This window comes from Parus major, chromosome 3 (genome assembly GCF_001522545.3).
Source record: "Parus major isolate Abel chromosome 3, Parus_major1.1, whole genome shotgun sequence".
Taxonomy (NCBI): domain Eukaryota; kingdom Metazoa; phylum Chordata; class Aves; order Passeriformes; family Paridae; genus Parus; species Parus major.
The window spans coordinates 53,293,258-53,317,453 of NC_031770.1; the positions used below are offsets into that span (position 1 = coordinate 53,293,258).

General features: G+C 41.0%; 1 protein-coding gene across 4 annotated transcripts in view; it reads right to left on the reverse strand.

Annotated features, from left to right (window-relative positions):
* Positions 1–24,196, reverse strand: part of ARID1B (AT-rich interaction domain 1B) — a 293,784-nt gene that overhangs the window by 141,672 nt on the left and 127,916 nt on the right. For 3 of the 4 annotated variants that reach the window (XM_033512733.1, XM_015621230.2, XM_015621232.3), the window contains exon 4: positions 2,988–3,029. The exons of the other annotated variant lie outside the window; for it this stretch is intronic. In XM_033512733.1, coding sequence (XP_033368624.1) covers positions 2,988–3,029 — 42 coding nt within the window. The remainder of the gene's footprint in view (positions 1–2,987; positions 3,030–24,196) is intronic. 4 annotated transcript variants of the gene reach the window in all.

Here is a 24,196-nt window from a genome sequence, read left to right on the forward strand (position 1 = left end):
TTTTTCTTTAAAAACATGAATTCAAGCACACACACAAATAAATGTGTAAATTAAACTGAACACCCCGTGTACCATCTTTGGAAAAGCTGTTACAGCACACAAACAGCTTCCTCCTTCTGTAAAATTAGTTGCACAGAAATCTGAATGGGCTTACTTCCTTCTATTCAACCAAAAGAAAGCTTTGGACAGCAATGCAATCAAATCTGTACATATTTATACTCATCAAATTACAACTTTTTGAAAACTGATTGAAAATGTGCTTAGATTTTTATGGCCTTTTAAACAGTATTCGTCTCACTTATGTACAAAATAAAAATAAGAAATTCATATTAAAATGCAATTTTTACTCTAATAAATGTCTTATGTCCTACATTTGTTTGGGGAAGACTGTTTAATTATTAAAAATTTGAGGAGAAAGAAACATTTTTAAGGACTACTATTAATGGTTTGCAATTTGCATCTGTTCCATGCTTAAGGAGTGAAGATAGGATTTGGTACTTCAAGGTGCGTTTTCCCTGGGTATTTTGACAGTTTGACACCATTTCTTTTGTTTTCATTTTATTTTCTAAAATAACAATTATTTTGTCTAAATCAATACACATAACTTGCATCAAAAGCATCCTGTAGCTGATTTCTACAAACACGAGGATGATGATCATCATCCAAGATTCAACCATTCAAGAGGCACACTACATCAGCCAGATCTTCACTTTGCCAATGATAACTACAGCGAAGCTGAACAACGTTCTGACATCTCATTCAGAGCCTTTTCCTGGGAAACAACCCCATTTGCTGCCAGTATGCATATTTACCATGAGACTGAAATCACAGAGAATTTAAGAATAACAAATGACATTGTACATTCTTTCAGTAGTCTACAAATATCCTTTTTAAAAAGACACTATTCTTGTATGTATCTACAGGCAACACAGCCTGTCAACAGTCTAAAACTAAGTGGCATCTAAGGATAGGTGGAATGGATGCAGTCAAAAGAAGAGTCATCCCCTGCAGCAAACTCTGCTTCTGCTCTTGCATACAGAGGGGCCCTACAATGTTTCAAGTTGAGACATATGCTACACCCAAACCCAAAAAAGATAGCGCCCCTCAACAGTCTACAATAGCCCTGGAGGAAAATTCAGGCTTAAAAGCAGGTACCAAGGAAAGTATTGCATGATGCAAATCTTTAACCTTACATCCTTCTCACCTATGTTATCTGGTATTCAACTTACTTTCTAATTTATAAAATGTACTATTTTTCATTTAAAAAATTTTGCTTATACACATTCTCTGCTGGCATGCCAACTCATCTGTTAATGTAACAGAGACACTAGCATTTATTTGTCATTGAGACAGACAGTAAAGAAAGCATCTCTTAAAGGAGAGAAGGCAAGAAAGTGCTTCTGCAGCATCTCTAAATAGACAACAAAAATAAGTTCGGGAATTAACAAGTTTTGGATGATGTATTTAGCTTTCTTCTTGATTGTTAAAAAGCAGATGACATTCCTAGACATATACAGTTCACTATATATCATAGACCTACTCTTATAGGAGAGTTTAAAAGATCCTGATGGTTCTGAAGATTAATATTAGGACAAAAGATGCTTGGGACTCTGGACACTGATGTTCAGAGCTGGCAACAGTACTGCCTCAGTTTTCTAAAATTGAAGCTTAGCAACAGAAAACTCTTAAAAGTTTTTGTAATAAAAAGGAGTTTCAAAGGATGTCCATCAGGATGACAAGACATAAACACCCCTTGTAAATCTAGCCATGAAAAAAACTTAGAAGCCTCCTCCACAGTGCTTTTTTTTAGCTCCAAGTGTGACTGGCGACAATAATCATCAGTAATATTTCTATTTACCCACCTAGTCTGAAGGATTATGGAGATGAGCTCACAAGAGCTGACCCTCCAGGTTTATTAAATATTCAATGAATATTCTGTATGCTTGCTGGTATTAAATAAAAAATCAGAAAATACTGCAGACTACCATACATTATATACTTCAAATAATACCAGAGTAGCTCTGTTTGTTTTATAATAATTTATTGAAATCACTTATCACATATCAACATAAAAATATACAATATAGACATAATGCAGATTCTGGCATCATGAATATTTATGTACTTTTAAAGCTTTTTTTTTTTTCCCTGCTGGTTAATTTTGCTTATTGTATTCTAAATAAACCTGGATAACTTATTTAATATTTCCTTGCTTTTCCTTTTTACCTTAATAGTAACAGCACTGCTATTTTTTCACCTGCAGTAGCATCACAGCATATAGGCCTTCAGCAGCAGGAAACTCTGCATTGTCATGATTTAGCCTACTGTTCCTACAATCTCCTTTTTCCCTTCCCCATCCACTCTCTTCCTGGCTAACTGCATATAGCCTACACGCAATCTGCCCTGATTAAAATCATCTGCTATTAGTGCTCAGTTTAAACAGTGGTCATCACCACAACACTCACTGGCCAAAGAAGCTTGAGCACTGAGTAGGACACAGCCCATCCATGTAGCTGGGCAGATCTGAAGTTGTCTCCAACACACACTATTGCCTGCCACAGGCTGATCTACAATTGAACACAGGGTGATGCAGCTGTTCAATTAATTACTTTCTACTCAAGATGCTTTGTGGGAAAGGACCTGAAGAAAGTGGCTTACTCAGCAGACTGCCAAGCAGACAAGAAGTACAATTTCTTAGTTGCAAATCAACAAGAACAAATTCAGCATTTGGGCAAGTCCAATCTTAAAAACTACTGCTAAGATGACCTTGCATGTTTCCATGTGGGTTTCTGCAAGTAAAACTTGCTCAGGTTTTATACCAAGACAAGGATTAAGACAGCCTGTGTGCCATTCTCAGATTACCACACACAAGGTAAAGTTTCTGAATTGATGGATGCAAGTCACAGGATCCTCAATTCTCAGATTGAAAACTGTCAACAGTTCATATTGTTGGGACCTATATAACAAAACTGCACCAAACTACACACCTTGTGTCCAAATGTAGCATCCTCGGAGGCCAAGACTTCAACCTGAAATTATAAGGAGAAAGATAATTTCAAATTTAGCCACCACCAAGAACCTCTCTCTCCTGAGCACAGCACCACAGCCCAGGCAAAGAAGAGATCTGTAAATGAAGGTGCCAGTCTGGATCAACCCTAGGAAACCTGCACATGTTAGGGTATGCAAAACTAATGGCTGACAATAGACATCCTCAAGTGAGGAAACTCGGAGAGCATCCCTCATGACACAAACAGGGCTTCTCCACCTGAATGACATAAAGAGTACCTGTCAGCATCCCAAAATTTATTGTAGTACAGCTGAAACATTTTTCTCCATACAGAGTTTTGACTACACCAAAAAGCTGCCTAAGCACAACCAGAATGATCTGCCATGTTAAGTCCCTGCAGAAAAAAAAGCTGGAAGCATCTGATCTCTTCTCCTTCTGTTTACCTTCTAAGCAGACTGGGTACTTCTGTACCAGCACCAAGTGGAACAGCACCAAAGGGAAACTCTGCAGCCAATATCTTGGTTGTAGGCTCCTGTCCTGTCTTGCGCTAGAGAACTGTTTGAAAACTAGAATTCAGGGAACACAAGCTCCCCAGGTAAAGGCTGCGAACAACTGGCTGAGAGATATGGTGAATGTGTGAAAGCCTGAGAAAAGCAAGCTGCCAGGTCATCGAGTGGTGCTCCAGATCAAAACCCTTGCTGGCTGCCACACACTGTACAGCTCCAGAGTTGATAGGCACTGATCTGTGACACCAGGAACAGACGTAGGAAAGCAGGTGCACCGATTTTTCATTAGACTCCTTAAAAATACTTCACACTTTGGTGCCTTTCACCTGAGAATCTTGGTCTTTTATGAATTCTAATTAATTATGCTTCCCAATACACCAGTGAAGTCAGAAATGTCATCATCCCAATATACAGAGAGAAGAGTCAGGCAGAAAAAGGTTAAACCATTTTTTAGTAGTTATGTGCCAAACCAGGGACACACTCATGGAAAGAATCCCAGATCTCTACTCTCAGGCTCACAGTTTAACAACTAGAAAATTCTCTATTTCTCTGATTTACATCCTATTTAGAATGCCTACTGCTGCATTATAATTTATACAACTAGTATAACTATAACTAATGTATCTAATCTCCAGTTTAACTTAAGAAGAGTGAAGGATTTAAAGCAAATCAAAAGGGAAAAAAAAATGAATGTGAAGTTTCACCCTGAAGCATGTTATAATGCCAGAGTTATAAACCCCTGAACAAGAGGGTTTATAATGGAAAGGCTGATAAACTAACAATGATGGCAGCACTTAAATATATTTATGTCATGATCTAGCAACATATGGGATTTCTTCATCTCTAAATTTAAAAACGGAGGAGGAAAAAAAAAAAAAAAGCAGGAGGGAGATAAAGCATTCATAGGAGCTAGGAATAAATGAAGAAACTGAACCTGGAGTTAGCCAATTGTGACCTGTCCAGCTAATGAGGAATGGCAGTAAGAGGCTACAAAATAGCATCTCATTCAATAGGAGGAAGGAAAAAAAAATCCAAGTAAATAAAATCAATCTAAAATGATATGATACATATTAGCTCCTTATATTAAGCTTCTAATCCTTTAGGCACTTTATAAATATTAAACAATCAGTCCTGGTGAGACTGATAAATATCCATAATATATTTTACAGATGAAGAAACAGACAGAGGGTTAAGTGACTTGCCCAGGGCCAAAAAGAATAATCAACCATTGGATTGGAAATAACTGTATGATTGCTTGTCACAATACACTGCCCTACGCAGATGCTCAGGTGGTTTCTGAAAAAAGTCATTCCACTATCAGAAGCATCTTGGTTAGGGTTAATGTGCTACACATCTGAAGTGTGAATGCTCATTTTCACTAGGCTTCCTGTTTTGGTACAGATTCCAGCTACCACCACTAGATAGACCCCAAAACGTTTCCTAACTCGCTCAATTTTCTCTATCCAGTATTACAGAGTCACAGATCACAAATGGTATCTCCAGTCCCAATAATCATAGAATCATAAAGGATGGAAAAGATCTCCAAGATCATCAAGTCCAACCTTTGATGGAACACAACCATGTCAACCAGACCATAGAACCAAGTGCCATGTCCAGTTGTTTCTTGAACACTTCCAGGAATGGTGATTCCACCACCTCCCTGAGCAGCCCATTCCAATACCTGACCACCTTTTGAGTGAAGAAATTCTTCATGATATCCAACTTGAACTTCCCCTGGCAGAGCTTGAGGCTATATCCTTCTGTCCTGTCACCTGCCGACTGTGAGAAGAGGCTGACCTCCACCCGGCTACACCCTCAGTTGTTCTACCTTTCACGTAGCTATAGATAGTGGATGCTTATTACTGTGCTACATTTCTATTGTGGAGATTCATTTGGGAAAAAATGGAGCCTTCTTTGTGCCACAGCATCCTTCTCTGACTTCCTCCTTGAATCTACCAGAGTTGCTGATGCCTTGCCAGCCCCAGTACATTCTGTCTCCCTTGCCCTGCTGTCCTTTCCTCCTCCCTCTCCTTCCCAAGGGTCCCAGCTGGGTGGACAGCCTGTCCAGGGCTGCCTATCCCCTGCCCCACAGAAGCATGACATGGATGGGATAGCACAGAAACTGTGCATCAACTCTGCAGAGTTTGGGCAAAGTTTTAGTTTGGACTCTGCGCTCTCCTCACCTGCAGAAAGGCCACCTCACATGCCAGGGCCCTCACTGCAGAGCACAGGCATATTGTCAACACTTGGGCTCTGATAAGGAAGCTCCTGCTCAGGTCCAAGAGAATGCTCACAACTGCCACAGCTCCAAAACACATTAATTAACATGATCAAAAAAATGACCAACGCATGTGCAAAACCCAATCCTTCGTTTCACCAAGAAATTGAGAGGAAGAAGGAACTGTGACATCAAAGAGTAGAACAGAAGTTTCAGCCGTTTTAACATACTCTGAGTCTCTTTCACATATAGAAATATTTTCTTTTATGCTTAGAAATGTAAAGCTCACAGAGACAGTAAAATGGGTTAGAGTGAACATAGATAACAATTCTAATTAAAAACGTTATTGAACAGGTCTGATAAAGCTGCTTCTACTTTTCCAAGAATGATCATACCACTTCTGTGATAAATAACTGTCCTCACTTTGCAGATGATACAAGGAAACATTCTCTGTATTCTTTGTTACTACTGTGTTTAACAGTGCACTAGTACATTAGTCCATTCATTTGAATTTTTCCCTCCTTGTATAAAAGACAGTTAAGCTAAGTAAGAGACAACTGCTGACACCATTAGATACACAACATAAAGGACTGAAACAAGATGTGGGACAACATGAGGTTCCCCTCATGCTGAACTTATGAAAAAAAAAACAAATCCAAAATGCATTACAACCTAGGCTGAGTGGACCCCCCTCTAGTGGGAATGCTCATGTACTTCAATCAGCACCCACATCACCCCAGCAAAAGAGAACATTACCTTAGGAATCAGACAAGCACCATCTTTCTCTTAATAGCCTTCAGAATATATCCCTTCCATTCCAATACATAAAAAAATAAACAAGACATTCATTACTGCTTTAAGATAATCTGATGTTAATTAAGAACTTCCCATTATGTACCTATTTGTGGCAGCTAAACATTTTCTATTTTAGTTGGCTGTTCTGAATGTGTACACGTGAATATCTTGGATAGGTCGAGTGTTTTTCTTTTACAGTGAAAAATTCACTGCATCACCCAAAAATGCAGACTTGATTCTTAAATGAAGCACTGCTGATTTCATGTACATATTTATATCTGTATCAGATACAGCAGCTTTCCCCTAGGCACTGCTCTGAATCTTTGCTCCAGTCCACACTTCCCGCTCCTCAAAATACAGTGCTACAGTTGAATGCTGTTTACCCCGTATTTAATTTCTATGTAAAAACAATTTTTGGTCACTGTTTTTTTCCAGTTTATCTAAAGAGCCAAACAGCCTTTTTGCTTCTAATAAACAAACTCAAACCACACTTGCAGTATCCTGTAATTTGGGGCTAGAAAGCTATTGTAAGTGGTAAGGGGTAAATGAAGGGGTAGTATTCTGGGGATAGATACACTGTGGATCGGTTGCATGAGACACAATTAGTGGTTTAAGCACAAGTATCCCACAGCTGAAGCATGCCTGTCCTGCCTGGGCAACTGACCCTTCCTACAGCCTGCTCCCCACTGCTGCCCCTGGCCCAAGTGCAGCCTTTTGGGGCTGGCCACGATGGGGTTCAGAAACCTCCCTGTTGCATGACAAGGTGAACTTCCCACCTCCCTGCACGACTTACACAGACTCCAGAATGGGCAGCTATGGCCAAGACCACTACTGCTTATGTAGTATTCTAGGATTTAACAGTTGAACAGAATAGCATTTAGTATTTTTTTGTAAGATGAACGAATTCATAAACGTCATGTCAGCCTGAAGGACCCAATAAGTAGCGTGTGGAGCAACCTACAAGATAGGGAGTAGCCTTGAGTCTCTTTTTGTCAGAAGTAATGAAACTTTGTCAGTAGTTCTATTTTGCTTCTCAATAAATGACTCATACAGACCCAGTTCGACAAAGAATATTGCATTGCGACCAAGAGACTTACAGTAAATTATGTACAGTCATTTTTACCTCCCTGTCAAAGAAAAAAGGAGTTGAAACATAGATAGAATGCTTGAGTTGTGATGCTGAACATGGCCTTTTTTGGAACAAAGTTGTACAACCTAGTGATCAGATGACACAAGGAATTATTATAATCTGGTCTGTCTTCAAAGTCATATTCAGCATTGGTTCAGTCCTCAGCTCAGCTCAGGTCCTTCTTGGCTCATAAAGACATTGTTTGAGATAGGATTAGGTGAAACTAAGCAAGAGTCATGGGAACTGGAATACCATTAAGAAGAGGAATTACAGCCACGCTTAATGGCCAGACTGTTATCCAAACAACAGAATGTGAAATACCAAGTACACAATGACAAAATAACTAACTCACAAAAGATATGGGTTACAAAAGCCCTCTTCATCTTGTTTGGGGAATCTGAAAATAAGCACGAATAATAATTTCTGATGCATGCATTATACTCCAATATAATATCCTGATAACATTAATGCTGAGAAGGATCATCGATCCACATTTAACTACCCAGGCAAAAACTTCCAATACAGCACACACTTAACAGTGCTCTGAGACTTGGGTTGAAGCTCATCGGAGTTCACCCAATGGAGCCACTATTTGCAGATGGCAGGTGAGGGGGTTACAACTACTCTGGCAAGGGACACAGTAGACTGGAGCAGCTCTGATCAAGACAAAATATTTTATATGGGCACTTACAGTTTCTGTGGTTCACACATGAGAATTTGCCCAGCTGGCTGCAAATTTTATAGCCTTTCTATTGTCATTTGTTTGACATTATTATTCTAGGAAAATTATAGCACAGGGCTTCTCTGATACCTAGAGGGTTTTTGCCAACTGCCTGCTTACTAAAAAGGCATGCCTCTGGCTCTTCTAAAATATGCTCAAAACAAAACAAATGTGTAAGTTAATACTTGCATTTTGCAATACTTTTGTTTTCCCTGTTCAGTAATGATCAATCAATTTAGAAAGGACTCTCTTCTCTAATAACAAAATTTTCTCTGATATATATATATATATATACACACACATATATCTATATATATATATCTATCTGATATCTTCTCTGATAACAAAATCTAAAAAAAGAAGGAAGACAGGTGCATCCTCTTGAATTACTACTGCTAAATCACCTTCTTGCTGTTGGGGTGCACTTCTTGCTCGATCATGCCAAGACAAAGCCGTGTCACAGTGTCCAGTTCAAATTGTGTGGTCTTCTACCCATTTTTGCCCTCTGACTTATGTAGGACTTGGTGACTTTTTCCACTCCTGGGGAGGGAGAGGCTCTGTAGTTCCAACAACTCAGCAGGTCTCATTAGCCCAGGTGAAGAGCTATGCAAACTTAACTCCAATTACTATTTCCATGTACCAGTCTTGCTGAGCTGCCTATAGGAAATAGCCTTGATAGCATGGAACACGTAGGATGCTGTAGTACTTGGTGCAGATACACCCTCATAATCCTTTTCTAGCAGAGATTTTCAGCTTTTAAGGTTTTCCTATCAGCCCACCCACCCACACAGCACCAGCTCCATACTCATCTTTTAAATGAAGGTGATAGGAAGTTAATCCAGTTTTCATTTTTCAAAGTCCTTAGTTTACTTCAAAGATGAATATGGCTATGGTCATTAATATTTAAGAAATCCAGTTTAACCAGCTTTAACATCTCCTCCCTTTGCCATCCTTTTCAAGTAATTAGGATTCAGTAATTGTGGCAAATAATTGTCCTTCTCATTGGAGCAGGGACAAACCTAAATGACCCACACTAGTTTCTGGCAGTTTTCAAGGGTTTTCTGAGGGTGCACAAAGTTTTAAATACACACTGAAGTATGCCAATAAACTTTGGTAACTGCAATAACCCTTCCTTCCCTTTTTTCTCTGTCACCTGCCATCAGTTTTATTCATTTTTAATTGCCATCATGTGTGTATGTCAGGCTAGGTTTCAGGTCTGTAGCAAGTGAGTATTGGGCACATTCCCCGGGCAATCCTTGAATACACTATAGACACACCTTTGTTATGACCCTGAATCTATGCCTGAAATAAAGATGCAACAATCTCATGAATCAAGGATAGATCAGCTGAAGTTTCTTCACTTTCTATACAAAGGCTGTTGAGACTACTTACTCAGGCCTTTCAGTTAAGTAAATGCTATCGCCTCACAGTTTGATCTATGTAAAAACTAGAAACCATGTGACCCAGTTCACAGTAATTATTCATTAAATCTGGCATCCCCTTTTTCTTAGGCTTTCCCTTTCATTTATTGCTTCTTCTTTGTGGTATCAGTCATTTATCTCTTAGCTCAATGAGTCTAGCAATAATAAAGATCAACGTTCTAATTTTTGAAGCCACAACTTTTAGGTTGAAAATACAAATTAAGTAACAAAATGATCCCTCTTTAAACGATAGAGTAACTTTGTGTGCTACTTTGTGTTTAAAAGGTTTAAAAGGTTTGAAAAGATGTTTCAAGAAACTACTCTGCAGCTCAAATTGCTTATTAATTCTCCTCATTCTCCTTATTAGCATGTACAGACAACACAGTGGCTCAAGGACACAGCTCTGTGAAGCTGCTCTGCTCTTGGTCAGCCACTGTTTGAGATAAAACACAATGATGCACCATGTTCTCAAAACCTGGTTAGTGGTACAAATCTGTCCTGCTCATATTTTTAAAGTATTTTGTAAATGTCAGTGCTTTTGGGGAAGCTGATTTACAACAATTTAAGAAAAAAAAATCATTAACATCTCAACACACATTGCTGGATGTGCTATTGACTGACCTGCTGGTTTAGTCTCCCTCTGCAAATATTTTGCAAAATCCTGGGAACAACGCCAATCCCTGAGAAGAAAATATTAGCTAACTAAAAGTAGTAACAATCATCCTTGTGAGATGTTGTACTTAAAACAGAATTACACATATCAAGGAGCACCTCAGGAGAAAAAAAAATGGTGTGCTATGGGGCAATTTCTGTAAAGTCAAGAAGACAGAAAAGTACAAAAATAGGCTTGCACCAGGAACTAGAGAAACTGACATTTGAGATTGTGTACATCTCTGCTCAGTGCACCCTCACTGCAGAGAAACCTGTGAAACGTACCTGTGGGCACCCTCCCATCCCTTACAACTCTGTCACAACTTACTGCCCCGTAGGTCCCTTATAAATAGTGGATCATCAGTAAATTCATGGCAGTAACATGCTCATCTGCTCTTGTCATTAGGAGATAAAAGAGACAAGATATATATAAAACACACATACCCATGTACGTTTTCCCTCTGTAAGCGTATATTCAAATTCTTTTATATTTTCCTGTCATACTGTTTTTCATATATATATGCAAAAGATGTGTAACATGCAATTAGTTCTTTCACACCAGAACACTGCATGAAACAGAGTAACTGCACTAAAAATGCTTTTGATATTTATTTGTTTGACAATGTAGAGATCAAAATGACTGTTGTACATAACCCAAAATCTCAGAGCAGTTGCTATTTAATTTCCCTTAAGAAAGGAGTGGTAGGTATCATAAAAACAAAATTCCAACCTCATGCATTCTAAAATGCGGGAAATCCTGAAAAACTGTCATTATACCATGTGACATAAACAGTAACAATTACTGCCAACAGTAAGTCTTTTATTTAGGTATTGTGACTGCATCTTTTCTAATCTATTTGTATTTTTTGCTCTCTTGTTCCAACACTGTGATTTCATTTTAATTCCCCACTTTAAAAACTGAGGAATACAAAACCTTGTCTGCAAAGAGTCTCTATAGCTATCGCCTTTGGGCACTACCATGCTGTGGGGCTGCAGAGGAGCCACTATGGAAAACCTCAAAAAAGGGTTTAATGTCACTGCCCTCTACTAGCAGGGCTGGAGCTTCCCACTGCCACAGCTCAGCCACCCAAGAGCCCATCTGAACAGCCCCAACAGCCCTTTCCAGACAAAGCTGGGCTCCTCAGCCTAAATACAAGATGCCATCCACCAACAACTAGGGGGTGGTAATGAACAGCTGCATTGCCATAATGCTTCTAAATATTCCAGAAACCTCCAGAAAGGCATGTTTTAAAGCCACCCTCACCAGTGGGAAGAGATTTTGCTGCTTAAGACTGCAGTTGCAGAGTATTCCTCTGTCCCCTTTACCTACATCTCTACATAATTACTACACATTGCACCTGCAAAAGTGAAAACAAACACAGTTACAGATAAAACCGCATGTCTTAACAATCTTGTCTAAAAGTTAAACATTTGCAGCAAAAACGGAAGATAAGTGACCAAGGACAAAATCTTTACAGAAACAAAGCTTCAACTCTACACCATTCTGTCAGCAGCTTTCTTATTTAATTGAGTCCGTATACAACCAACATCAAAGATACAAAGCTATTTTGTGCTGAAAATATTGGAAGCATGTTAGGAAGAGGTGGCAAACAGAAAGGATCTGTCAAAGGTAACAGATGTATCAAGGGCACCAAGCACTGTGAAGAAGGCGTTAATTATCTATGCTGAAAAAGAAAAGGTGTTTGAAAAACAGAAACTGTTTTCAAGAGATTCAACATATTCCTATTGTGCTCAGGAGAAAAAGCTTCCTGCACCTTAGAGAACATTATTTTGAGTATGTGGGTTAAGAAGAATTTTTAGGCGTGTTTAAACACAATATAGGGAGCATTCTCTTTCAGAAACATGATTTTAACTTCAAAACCTTTACTGTGTCTCACAACCAACTGAAATCTAAATTGCATTCTTTATTCCTACTTTTAATAGAATGGGTAACTTACACAACCTAGCGTAATCTCAAAAGTAATAGGAAAAGAAGAACACCTTTTTGAGCACCTTTTTGTAATTTAGCACGACTTCCCACAGTACTTTCAACACCCACCCTACAAGAAATGTTTCATTTTTCTTCTTGCTTTATCTAGAAAAAGTGGTGCTTTTTTGAAAAAACACCAGATCACACCAAGGCAAAATTTATCACCATCAGATCTGCTCTACATACATCTTATGTTCTTCTATATTTGTTTTCTAGATTGTATATGATACTACTTGCTCACAACCTAATTCTGAGTCAGAAGAAACTGATTCTTCATTATACCTGTGCTTCCTCTCTCCACCTTCCCCTGCGGGACTGGTGAATTGGGACTTTCTAAAACATGGTGTTGAGAAAAATGATCAGTTAACATAAAAATGACCCTATTCATCTTCAACAGAAAAAAAAAGTCACAACAGATCCAAAAGGAGACGAGAAACAATTAAAAGCACGGAAAGCCTACACTTACATACAAAAAAAGGCTGAAACATATTTTTCTGAAGATGATTAAAATATACTAAATGCGTGTCTGATATTGCATACTCAGCTAAATTAATGTTGCATTATGAGTGTGATACGATTAACAAGAGAACCATGGCGCTCCGTGAAACTGTAAATTATGGGGGAAAGGATCAACGTAATTGCCAGCAGTATGTAACATACTCTCAAAAACTTGGCTTCTACTTTCCCAAGCAGATCAAAGGCTCATCCTGATGTCCCCTTCTTCCATACATCATGCCATATACAGTGGCTAATGCTGACAGCATCTGGGCAACTCATGTGGGCATCATGTGGATATTGTCAGATTTGTGTGCAGATTTAGAAGGATGGTTTGCACAAGAAACTATCCACACACCTGCCAAATAACCATGCAGTAGGAATTAAGTGGGCAGTGTTCTGTGTTTCCATCTTTAATTTGAAAAGGCAAATCTGTGGAACAAGACTCAGCTGAACTGCTTGATTTTTGCCAGTGACATGATCTTTTCTTTTGAATTATCTTGGGAAGTGTCCTCATCGCCTCCACACGTGGTACAAAGACTGATAAACACTCTGACTGGATTAACTGCTTTAAAAATTATTCAGATGTCACAGCTGGCCAGTTTTTGACCCTTCTGGTATCAAGATTTAAGAGTTGACTGGGAAAGAACAAGTGCTCCAGTCAGTGCCATAACTCCTCCACACTCTTCCAGCTCACAATAGCAATGTGATTCCTCAGAACTGAAGGAAAAACTGTCTCTCACATCTAGCCCAGCTTTACACTGAACATTTCAATGGGGTAGGCAAAAATGCCAGCATTCCTAGGAATCACTTCAGTCCTAAGTAGGGTGAATAATAATAAAAGCTTGAAACAACCAACAAAATGTTTGCATTTTGTTTCCATTTTACTTGAGTTCTCTAGACACTGTACTGGAGAAAAGTGAGCACAAGCCCTGAAAACACATCCTCCAAAGACGCACATTCCATGATTCAAATGCACAAAGCCCAAATCTGCATACAGGAATCAAACAATTAGGTTTCACAAATGCTTGAACTACTTAAACAGCTTGGGACTTCTGCTAACCCTGGCAAATGCACAACATATAATTTGCTGACCACTTCAGCATTTCACTTTTTTGCTATAGCCACAAACAAACAAACAATTTAAGTCCAAATTCTTCTCGAAGTTGCTGCTAGCAAATAGTGGCTCACTTATAAAAGCCTGATTAATTGCACAATCTTGGCTTCAGAATTCAATTACAAGTTAGAATATTAAAAATTCTAGAGTCTATAAACAATGACTATGAAACTGTTTATAGCATTTTAAGTATTTTATTTGAATACTACAATATGAACTGTAAATGTTCTTCCCCCCACCCCCCTTCACTTTTCTTCTCGCTTGTTCACTGCAGTTTCTTCATGCAAGCAGAACAAGAATGACACTGAGGGAAAGAGGAGAGGAGAAAGGATGTGGCAGGATATTGACACGCCACCTCCTCACAAACTCCGATTCTTCACTGTGCTTTATGCCTGTTCTGTGAGTTTTATTCTGGGTCTACAAGGGTGCTTCTGGATAATTACAGGATACAAGCTAGCATTTTTTTTCCCAGCCTGTCTCAATTTCAAAGTAAACCTCCTCTTCGTTCTTTTATTGTTATTCAAAGTGAAACAGCAAAACAAATCAATTGCTAACAGCCTTGTGTAGGTTTCCAAACTTAGCATTTCTGTATGACAGTGTGCATATAAGGTAATATTCAATGTAGCAGTACATTTTCAGGCATGAGAACCTTGTTAAATCCTCAACTTCAATGACCACTTCTGTAAAGATTTCTTCTTTACACACATATATATTAATATATACACAAACACATACGTATATATGAATTTTATAAGCACCCCAGTAAAGGTTTTATTTACAACTTTTCCTAAGAACTAAATCCCAGCAGTCACCCTGTTTTCCAATTAGGTTATCTGCACCAATTGTAACATTAAGGTGGCAGTCACAGAGACTACTTTTTATACTTATTTTAAGCTCATTTTACTCAGAATGTAAAGAAAGACCTGAAACTACAATTTCAAAGCTGAAAGGCTAGATTTTTAATTTCTGAACTGTGCAGTCCTGGCAGGGCTTTCCAACACTTTCACGTTTTGTGGAGTACATTTTATTTCTGTATTCATTTCTACTGAGGCTTACCTTTTCTCTTACAATAAAGAATGCATCACTGTATTTACAAGGAAACTAGTCACAGACAGGTTTTGCTGCAGCTCATTTGTTATGTCTCACTCTAAGTTTACAAACAGCTGTCCCATGCATCTCCACTGGATACAATTTTAGTCTAGACAGGGGAAATCCAAGCTACTGCTGCCCAAACAACACAAACACAGGAAGATTTTCAATCAATCATTTCATTTATAGAAACACGTCTAATAATATAAGGGGAGGGTGTTTTGGAAGAAAGCCCATTTCAGAGCCTGAAACAGCATAATTGCACTGTATTGTTCTTGTGCTAGGCAGGGCTATGGAACGACACTCTCACAAACCAGACTTTGGTGCTGTGGTACATTTCAATAAAATAAGCCTTGTTTCTCCAACACGAGTGGCTTTCAAGACCACTAACAACTTTGAAATAAACGGTAAACAGACTAAGTAAGACTTACACAGCGCTGGCATTCATCTCCGCTTTGATACAATCAGGTCAGTGCCCACACAAATATATTTCTAGCATGACCATTATTTCTGTTTTTCTTCAGGCTGCTTTACCTGGGAACCAGCATTAAACCCAGCAGCTACTAACATACCATAGCGGTTTACATACTAATGTAAACATTAGTTTACAAACTAAAGCACTAATACCTTTCTCCTGTTCTCATCTCTGCCAGCCTGTCCTCAATCATATAAATGTCTAGAAATAATAGCTGCTTTGAATGCAGCTATCCTATGTTGTTATGTTTCTTAGAGAAAAACACTGTGGTCCGCCTTGTCATGTTTGGAACATCCACACACTAGCTTTTCAAAAAAACTCAAAAAAACCCACATCAAAATGAAGACCACTGCAATGCTTTTCCTTCAAGAGGAGAAAGGGGAAGAAGCTATTCCACATTTTATTTTTTATTCCTGAGTAACAGCTGTCCCCTCATCAAGAGGTTTGGTTTACTATCCTGATCTCAGATCAACTTTTACCAGTGGGTGTCAGTGTAACAGTGTAATGATATAATGGGGGGAGGACAGGGAGAAAACACATGAAAAAATAACGATTAAGTTTTATTTTTAGATGCTACATTTATATTAAAAGTAAAGAAAGAAAATGTTTCCTTTCAAAACCGATTTTCACTGCATATTTATTCTGCAAAGATCCTCTGCTTGTTTGTGCCAAGTAATTAATTTCAATTTTTGTTTTCCAAGCCTATGTATCTTCTGTGTGTGTACACACATGCACACAAACATGGACATACAGTAAATGTTTGGTATATAAACCTTTTATCGTTTTGACGAAGTGAGCCTGTCTCTTTAATTCGAATCTCACAGTGAACAGTTAAGAGGCTCTGTGGACCCCAACTTATTAACCTGTGCCAATTTAACTAGTATTACTCAAGAGGTTCGAAAACCTAAAAATAGGTGTTAATCTGTGCAGACTGACAGCAACTAATCAGTACCTCCCTGCTACAACTTCTGTCCCTCCTACTCCTTGAAGGGGGGGCAAGTACAGCGCATGGGGAGACAAGGAAAGGACAGTCCCCATGGCGTGGTTTTTGTGTGTGGTTTATTTGTTTGTTTCCGCTTGTCTTTTCTGAAAGGAAAAAAACCCACCAAGTGTTATTTAGTAGAGCTCGGCTTGAAAACTTGTTTCCGTACTAGCAAGCAATGGCTTCCTGAAATCAAGAACTGCTTGAACGTCTACCAAATCATTCTGCCGAAGTGATAAAACCCGTTCGTTTTACATACCTTAAAAATAAACACGCTTTAAAAATCCAGTTGCCTTAGCTCCAAGTGTAGTTAGACACCGTTTCAAATTTTAAACGCGCAACTTTGCCTTTTCAAAAGCTGTTACATTAATTAATAACCTAGTTCGGAGTCTCTCTCCACCAAAGCACAAAGGTACGTGCCTGTGCCTACGCAGGTACATCCTCTTCTTCCCTTACTCGCTTCCCGACCATAAGCTTGGCACTCCTTTGCCATACAGAGAACCCCAAGTTATGTGCTCACATCCCTTTTATTAAACACAAGAAGAATTAAATGTTAAGTGAAAAGCAGCACGAGTTGTGGCTCGCAGCTGTAGCTGTAGCGCTGCGCCTCGAACCAGACCTTACAAAAAGGGGTTAAAATAAAGAGCCGGCCGGGACAGGCCGATAACTGAACTGTCAAATTAAAAATATGCACCGAAGTAGGTTAGGTCTTTCCGTATATACTTTTCGTACTGCCGGGCTCTGTTAAAAGGAGCGAGCCACTGCGGGGCAGATTTGCAGGAAGTACCAAAATACCGTACAACAACTCTGTTGCGGCCATTGTTAACAGAAGGAAGTAAACAACACTGGGCTAAGGCGCTTGTGCGTGGCTGGAACGGGCAGAGAACAGAGGAGCCCCCGCCGGGCCGGGCCGGGCCGGGCCGGGCGGGCTCGCAAATGGCGGCGCCAATGGCGGCCCGCCCGCCCCTCCCCCGGACCTGTTTTTGTGCGCGCTTGCCCCCCCCGTCCCATCCCCCGGCCCCTCGCAGCCATCAGCCGCTCGTCCCAATTACGCTGAACGAGTCGCAACTCATCCAGGCTGAAAGTTATATATTAAAAAGAGAGCGGGCGAAGCGTGGGGAAAGAGGTCGTAAGGGACGAGGGGGAGGGAAAGCGGAGAAGAGCAGCTGAGAGTTGCGGCCGGCGAGGGCACGGCGGCGCTGCCACTGGCTATTGCGACCTTTTATTTTGAGCTCTCTCCCGGGTCAGCAGAAACTTCCCCCCCTTCGCTTTCCCACTCCTCTCAGAAAAAGATCGGTATCTTGGGATCCCATCCCTTTAATACACGTCCTAAAAAAAATTTAAATGGGGAGAAAAAATCCCCAAGGGCCAGGTACACCTCGGCCACCCGACGGCGCTCGGCCCGGTGTACAAGGGCGGGGGCAGGCCTGTGAGGAGCGGCCTGTGAGGAGCGGGTCCTCTCTCTCTCCGAGTTCCAAAGTTTCCCTATTTAGGTCGCCTCCAGCTTTCGCTGCTCTTTGAGCCACTCCGAGGAATTAAAACAAGGGCCACTAATAGGCGGGGGCCGGGGGAGGAGGGCAGCCTTGGGCAAGGAGCAGCCGCCTGCCATTCGCCTCGGCCCCGCGCTCTTGCCCTCACTCGCCATCCTCCTCCCTCCCCGTCGTGTGTGTGGGTTCACAAAGGCACATCTGTGCGTGTCGGAGGGCCGGCCTGACGTGTTCTCCGCTCGCAGCAGCTGCGGTTTCTGAGGAAACAAGGCTGATTTTCTAGTCAGGCTGGAAGGGCTTTTTTCTCCCCCCCCCCCCCCGTTCCAAGCGCCTACGTGCGGGGGAGGGGGAGCGGGAGCGGCGGGGGGAGGAGAGGAGCAGCAGAGCCGAGCCGAGCCCGCGCCGCAGCGGAGCCGCCGGGGGAGGGGCCGCGCGGGGCCTGCCGGGAATGTGCTGGGAATGGTTCGGCGTTCCCAGGGCGGCTCTCGGTGTCGCAATCCCGCGCTCTCCTTCCCTCTCCGCGCTCTTGGCTTGTTTTCTTTAAGGCTACAACCTTTGTAGTCGGCGGCTGTTGCGCGAGGGCTCGGGATCGTCAAGGGGCGCCTCGCACCGTTTGCCAAAAATCCCTTTTAATCCTGCCAACTTGGGGGAGGGGGAAAGGAAAAAAAGAAAAGCTCTGCTCAACTAAGTCCTCGCAGTTCTCGGTGCTGCGGGGCGGGTTTTCACGCTCCCCGCTTCGACTTCCCCGGCTCCTCGGCAAGGGAAGGGGTTAATCCGAACCGCTCCAGCTCTTTAAACCGGCTGTAGATCTGCGGTGCGATAGCGTCCGAGCAGGGGCTCGTCCTTCCCTCTCCCTCACACTGCCCGAGCCCCTGCTCAAAATCCCGGCCCTGGCAACCGACACAAACAGATAATTGCCGTGCCCATGAACGATGAGCTCCGGCGTGACACGCAGCCCGGGCCGGCAGCGGGGGAGGAGAGGCGAGCGGAGGGATGGGGGGCAGCCAGCGAGGGGCCCGCGATGGGAGGCAGCGACCGCCGCCCCCCCGAGCGGCCCTGGACACACAGGTTCGCCTCACAGAAATTTCGTGAGGTTTTCCTGCGCTACCTGCGCGTCATGATAACACGGAAATTAATTAAAGGCTGTAGAGCAAACCCGGAGCCAACAAGGACGTGCCAGGGAAAGATCAAATGATCCGAGTTAAAAAGAAGCGCAGCCCTCCAGCTTCCCCGTTCTAGCCGCCCGCGATAGCCCCCCCTCAAAACTAGAAATTAAAGACTGGGAGGGCGGACAAGAGGGTGGGAACTACTGGTGTTCTGACAAGGACGGGAAGAAGAAAGAGACCAGGATAAAATGCTCATCGAAAGACTTTTGCCGAGTTCGGTAAATAAAGTCGTAATTGACTGTAATAGGCAAAGGTGGAAGACAAACATTTGTGCTCTTTGTTCTGATATTAGAAATGTCAGATGAAACTTTAATCCCTTGTAGCTGTTTATTTGTAAAATGTCCAAACATCTTCCTGTGCACACACCATAACAAATTAATTTCACTGATATTTAGCGTTTGAGATCACCGTAGACAAGCAAGGAATTGATTCTGAGATATAAAAGCTAATGTTACAAATTTTTTCAAACCTGATTGCCTGCTATTAGGTACCTATGTTCATATTTAGTCACTGAAATAATTGGCCTAATTTTCAGAAATGATAAGCACTCACATTTCCAATTAATTTCACATCTCTGAAAATTAGGCCATTACATATCTAAATTTGACCTAGGTTTGAAAATTCTGGTTGTATCTCTGAAACAGAAAAAACCTGGAGTGATTACAGCCGAATTCTGGCATAATTACTTAACATTAAATATGGAGAGACTAGAAAGGAAAATACATTCATTGGGCAGTAATATCTAGTGCTACAGAAGCTACGTGACAATTGAATTAAAAACATTCAGAGCTCTATCTGAATGTGATACTTAGACTGGCTTCAGTTGTTGCTGTGGAAGAAAAAATAAACAACTTATATCCCGACAGAAAATAAAGCACACATTTACAAATTGTCAGGACTGACCCCAAACATTTGGCAATATTAATCGCATTGAATGCACAATTCCCACAAAGGAATTAAAGGGGGAAACACTTCTGCTTTTAAGAGGGGAAAAGGCAAATTGGATAAAGACCGCATGTGCAAATACTCCTCACTGCATCTAATTCAACTGCTATTTCTAACTGTACAAAGGCTGTTTTCCCCACAATTTCAAGTGAACTTTTCTGCAAGTCTGAGCAAGGCACAGGGGTGGCTCTAAAGAGGAATATTAGAAACAGAGGGAAAAAAAGATTCTTCAGAAATGCCAAAAATAATCATGTTTCTTGCCTTCTGCCAGAATTGGAGTCAGTTTTACCAAGCGGAAGCACTCAAAAATCCTGTGTCTGGGCTCAAAACAAGGAAAAAAAAAGCTTTACAGAACATAAAACTTTTAGGAAACAACTTTGGATTCGTTTTATACATCTTCTAGTTTTTGAACCTGTAGAGTAGGTGCTTCGATCATTATTCTCACGTCCCTCCCCCACCGTTTTACAACAGCTAAAAAATGCCCCCTACAAGCACTGGAATGTAGAGGCTGAAGGGTTTTGTTATTGTTGTTTCGTTTTCTCAAATTATCCAAAAACCAGAAATCCATTCTCTGTCCATCCTCATCTCCTCTTCCCCTTTGCCGTCCCATGAAAACCCTGAAGTAAATTCCCAAGTCCAAATGCCCGGGGAGCCGGGGGCTTTCCAGGCGCTGCTGCCTCCGCCTCCCCCCCGCGCAGGGCAGCAGCAACAATGGCTCCTTCTGCCGTGCTCGCCAGAAAAGGTGACCTGCTGTAATAGTAAGGGAGTATCTTTAGCTCGATCTAAATCCTTTATGCAGGGAAAAATCAGCTGCAGTGGCTTTCACAGTCCTAGCGCTCCTTGTCAGCAGGCCTCCTGGGCACAGAGATTGCAGGAGGGAATTCAAGTCCCGGCCCCACTGCGGCCGGGAGGGCGCCAAGCAAGGGCGAGTTGAGCACTGCGTTTGGGATGGCCAGCAGAAGGCAAAATTTCTAGCTGAGATCTTTGGAGAAACCTATGGCTTACCTCGGCGTACGAAATTGTTTGAAACCCCCAAACTATCTCATCCTCATCGTATTACCTAATGGTAGTTAACTTGCTAGGAATGCTGTTCTTTGATGACAAGTGCTTTAAAGGCACAGTGCAGGATCTCAGCCACTTTCCCCTTAACAGCTTTGGCAGGCCCTGCAGCAATGTCGAGCTGCTGCTTTGCAGGCTTTCTAAGTCTATCTCAGCTAATGGTCAGTGTTGAGGGCCAGGGGAAGGGGGGCTGGGAAAGGGGTGTTTAAGGAACTGAAACACGTGGCAGAAGAAAAATCTAGTAAGCTTCTTTGAATAAGGGGGACCACGAATGGCCACTGTCTTCTATTCATCATTAATGTGTACAAGTTACAAGCTCAGATGGAATGACCTGTAAGCAGCAAATATAGCTTTAAATATGGTTGAAAAAGGGATTTTTTTCCAGTCTTGTACAACTTTGTGGACAGTAACAGCAACTGGAAAATGATGCAACTATAACTCATACACAAAGCAGATGGTCTGTTTATACTTGGAAAAATCAAACATCTAATAGGTAGACTATACTGGCTTCCAGCCTTTTCAAATGAAAACACAAATGCTTTGTATGTATGATATTTTTTTAGAAGCGCCAACAAGACCATTCAGAGATACAAAGCACAAAAAACCAAATGCCATCCATTTAATGCCTGTTAAACAATGAAATGACCCCAATTCCTTAGAATAAGGTATCCAAAACTCTAGAAGAAAAAGCAAGAAAATTTCCTTGCTGGTAACTAAATCTCAATTTCCAAACCTTCCAAGATCCAATAGCAACATTCAACACACACAATCACAAAGCTCTGAAAAATGCTTTTAAAGTTCTAAGACAGCCTGTACCGCCTCATAGGAATTATTCACATCTCTTTCCACGCTCTGGAAGACTTGAAAGGGAAAATAAGGTATATATACATAAATATTTGACATACTGGTCCAAGCTTCCAAAACGTAAGAAAATAAGAGCATGTGAAAGGAGCCAACCCAGACGAATGCCTGCATGATTAGATGAGTGCTGCCTTCCATTCCCTTCCTTTTACCACTAAATGAAATTGTCATTAGCAGAGTGTCAGTCCCAATATCATCAACTTAATAAAGCAAGATTGAAACAGGAGACTAAGCCAGTTAATGCAGTCCTCCAAATGCAACTCATATCAGAAGAATACTCTTTAAAAGGCACGGTGCTGCTTCTAGCAGAGGAACTAATAACTAACAGACTGGGCAACAATTCTTGAAGGAAAAGAGCAAAGATACTCATTGTACTGTACAAGAACACTGAAAAACTATATCTGAGAAAGTTGTGGGTAAAGATGAAGCATGATACAGAAAGGGTTATTTACGATATAGTTTAAGTATCTGAAGCCTCTTTAGTAATGAATGATCAGCATACAAGCAACAGATTGGTTAGGCAGATGCAGCCTTGGGCACTTTAAAAGATTAACATTGAGATGAATTGCTAATGCTCCTGGATATTTCCCTTTTCCTCCCCAGTTCAAACTGGTGTCATTACCACTGTTCACGTGGGGAGTGGGAAACACCCCAAACCAGAAATCATTTACATACTGATCACACCAATCACTGTATGCAAGGAAAATCCTTATCAAGACTACACAGATTCCTTAACAAGGTTTCTCTGAAAAGAAATCTGTTACAGTAGACGTGGGCAAAAGTGAGAATTCATGGTCATTGAAGGAAGCTAAGTCTTCTTCGGGGACTGAAAAACTAGGATTGTTTTAATACTGTACAAAAGCCAAGCGCTCAAATCCATACGAAGAAAGCCAAAGAAGTTCCAGCCTAGTGATTCAACAACTACTAAAGTTCTCATCTACCGTGCATCAAGAGATTTACAAACAGAGTGCTACATGCTCCATAGCACAATGGGACCAATTTCTGAAACAAGAAACCTGTAACAAAGCTAATTTATTCCATCAGATTGAAACAACCTTCATTAGGTTCCCCACAACCTTTCATAAACACAACTTCATTTGAAAATGTTCAAGCATAAGATTCACCAATAATTGTTTTTAACTGTATTTTACAGTTTCAGGTAACTGTTCTTGTATAAATATTGTCTATTTATACATTCTCATTGTGAGTGAAACCATATGCAAGCACAGAAAGCCTATGAATTTTATTTTCTCAGCAGTATCTGTGGAGGAGGGAGACAAATATGACCCCCTTCCCATGCCCTGCATACAGCTATGAAATCAATGTGCTCTTCCATCAATTCCTAACGTGTGAAGATTTTTTTTCTAAGGGACACTAAGGAGAGGTTTTATGAAAATATAGGAGAATAACACACTTTAGAGGCAGAATAGCTGAGAGTAAATAACCTTTCCATCTCTTTAAATGCCTCCCCATGTGAACTTCCAATTGTGCTTCACACAAAATACCATCTTCCTAAACGGGGATTCCAAAGTCCATGGGAGAGAAAAGCTATGCTCTCCCAAAATCACCCTGTTGAAGCCAGGCTTCAAAGGGTGCAGAGCTTGGTAAGCATGGGAAAAACCTGTCTAGGTAACGTGCTGAAAAAAACTTGAGAGAGAGAATATGGTGGAATTGCCCCAGCTATGGTAGAGCATACCTGGGTCATCCAAGGCCTTCCACTTTCCTAACTGACCCTCAAAGCATCATTTAGCTATCTGACATTCTCTGTCTTGAGAATATCAGGCACAAAGAGTTTCTGATCAGATCCAGAAAGCCAAAAGTATCCTCCAGATTTTAGATTTTTTTGATGATGATGATGAAGATGATGAGGAAACATGCAAAATGTAGGAGAAAGCATTATGTCCTTAGAGGTGAACTTAGACATGAACTGCGGAGACTCAAATGACTGGAGTTCTAACATGGCCTCAGGGAAAACCTTAGTGTATGTCCTAGAAGTTACCTTGTCCTGAAAAGTTAAAAATTAATAGTCCACCCTTTTGCCTTGGATCTCTCATTTTGGACAAGATTATACAGACATGAAGA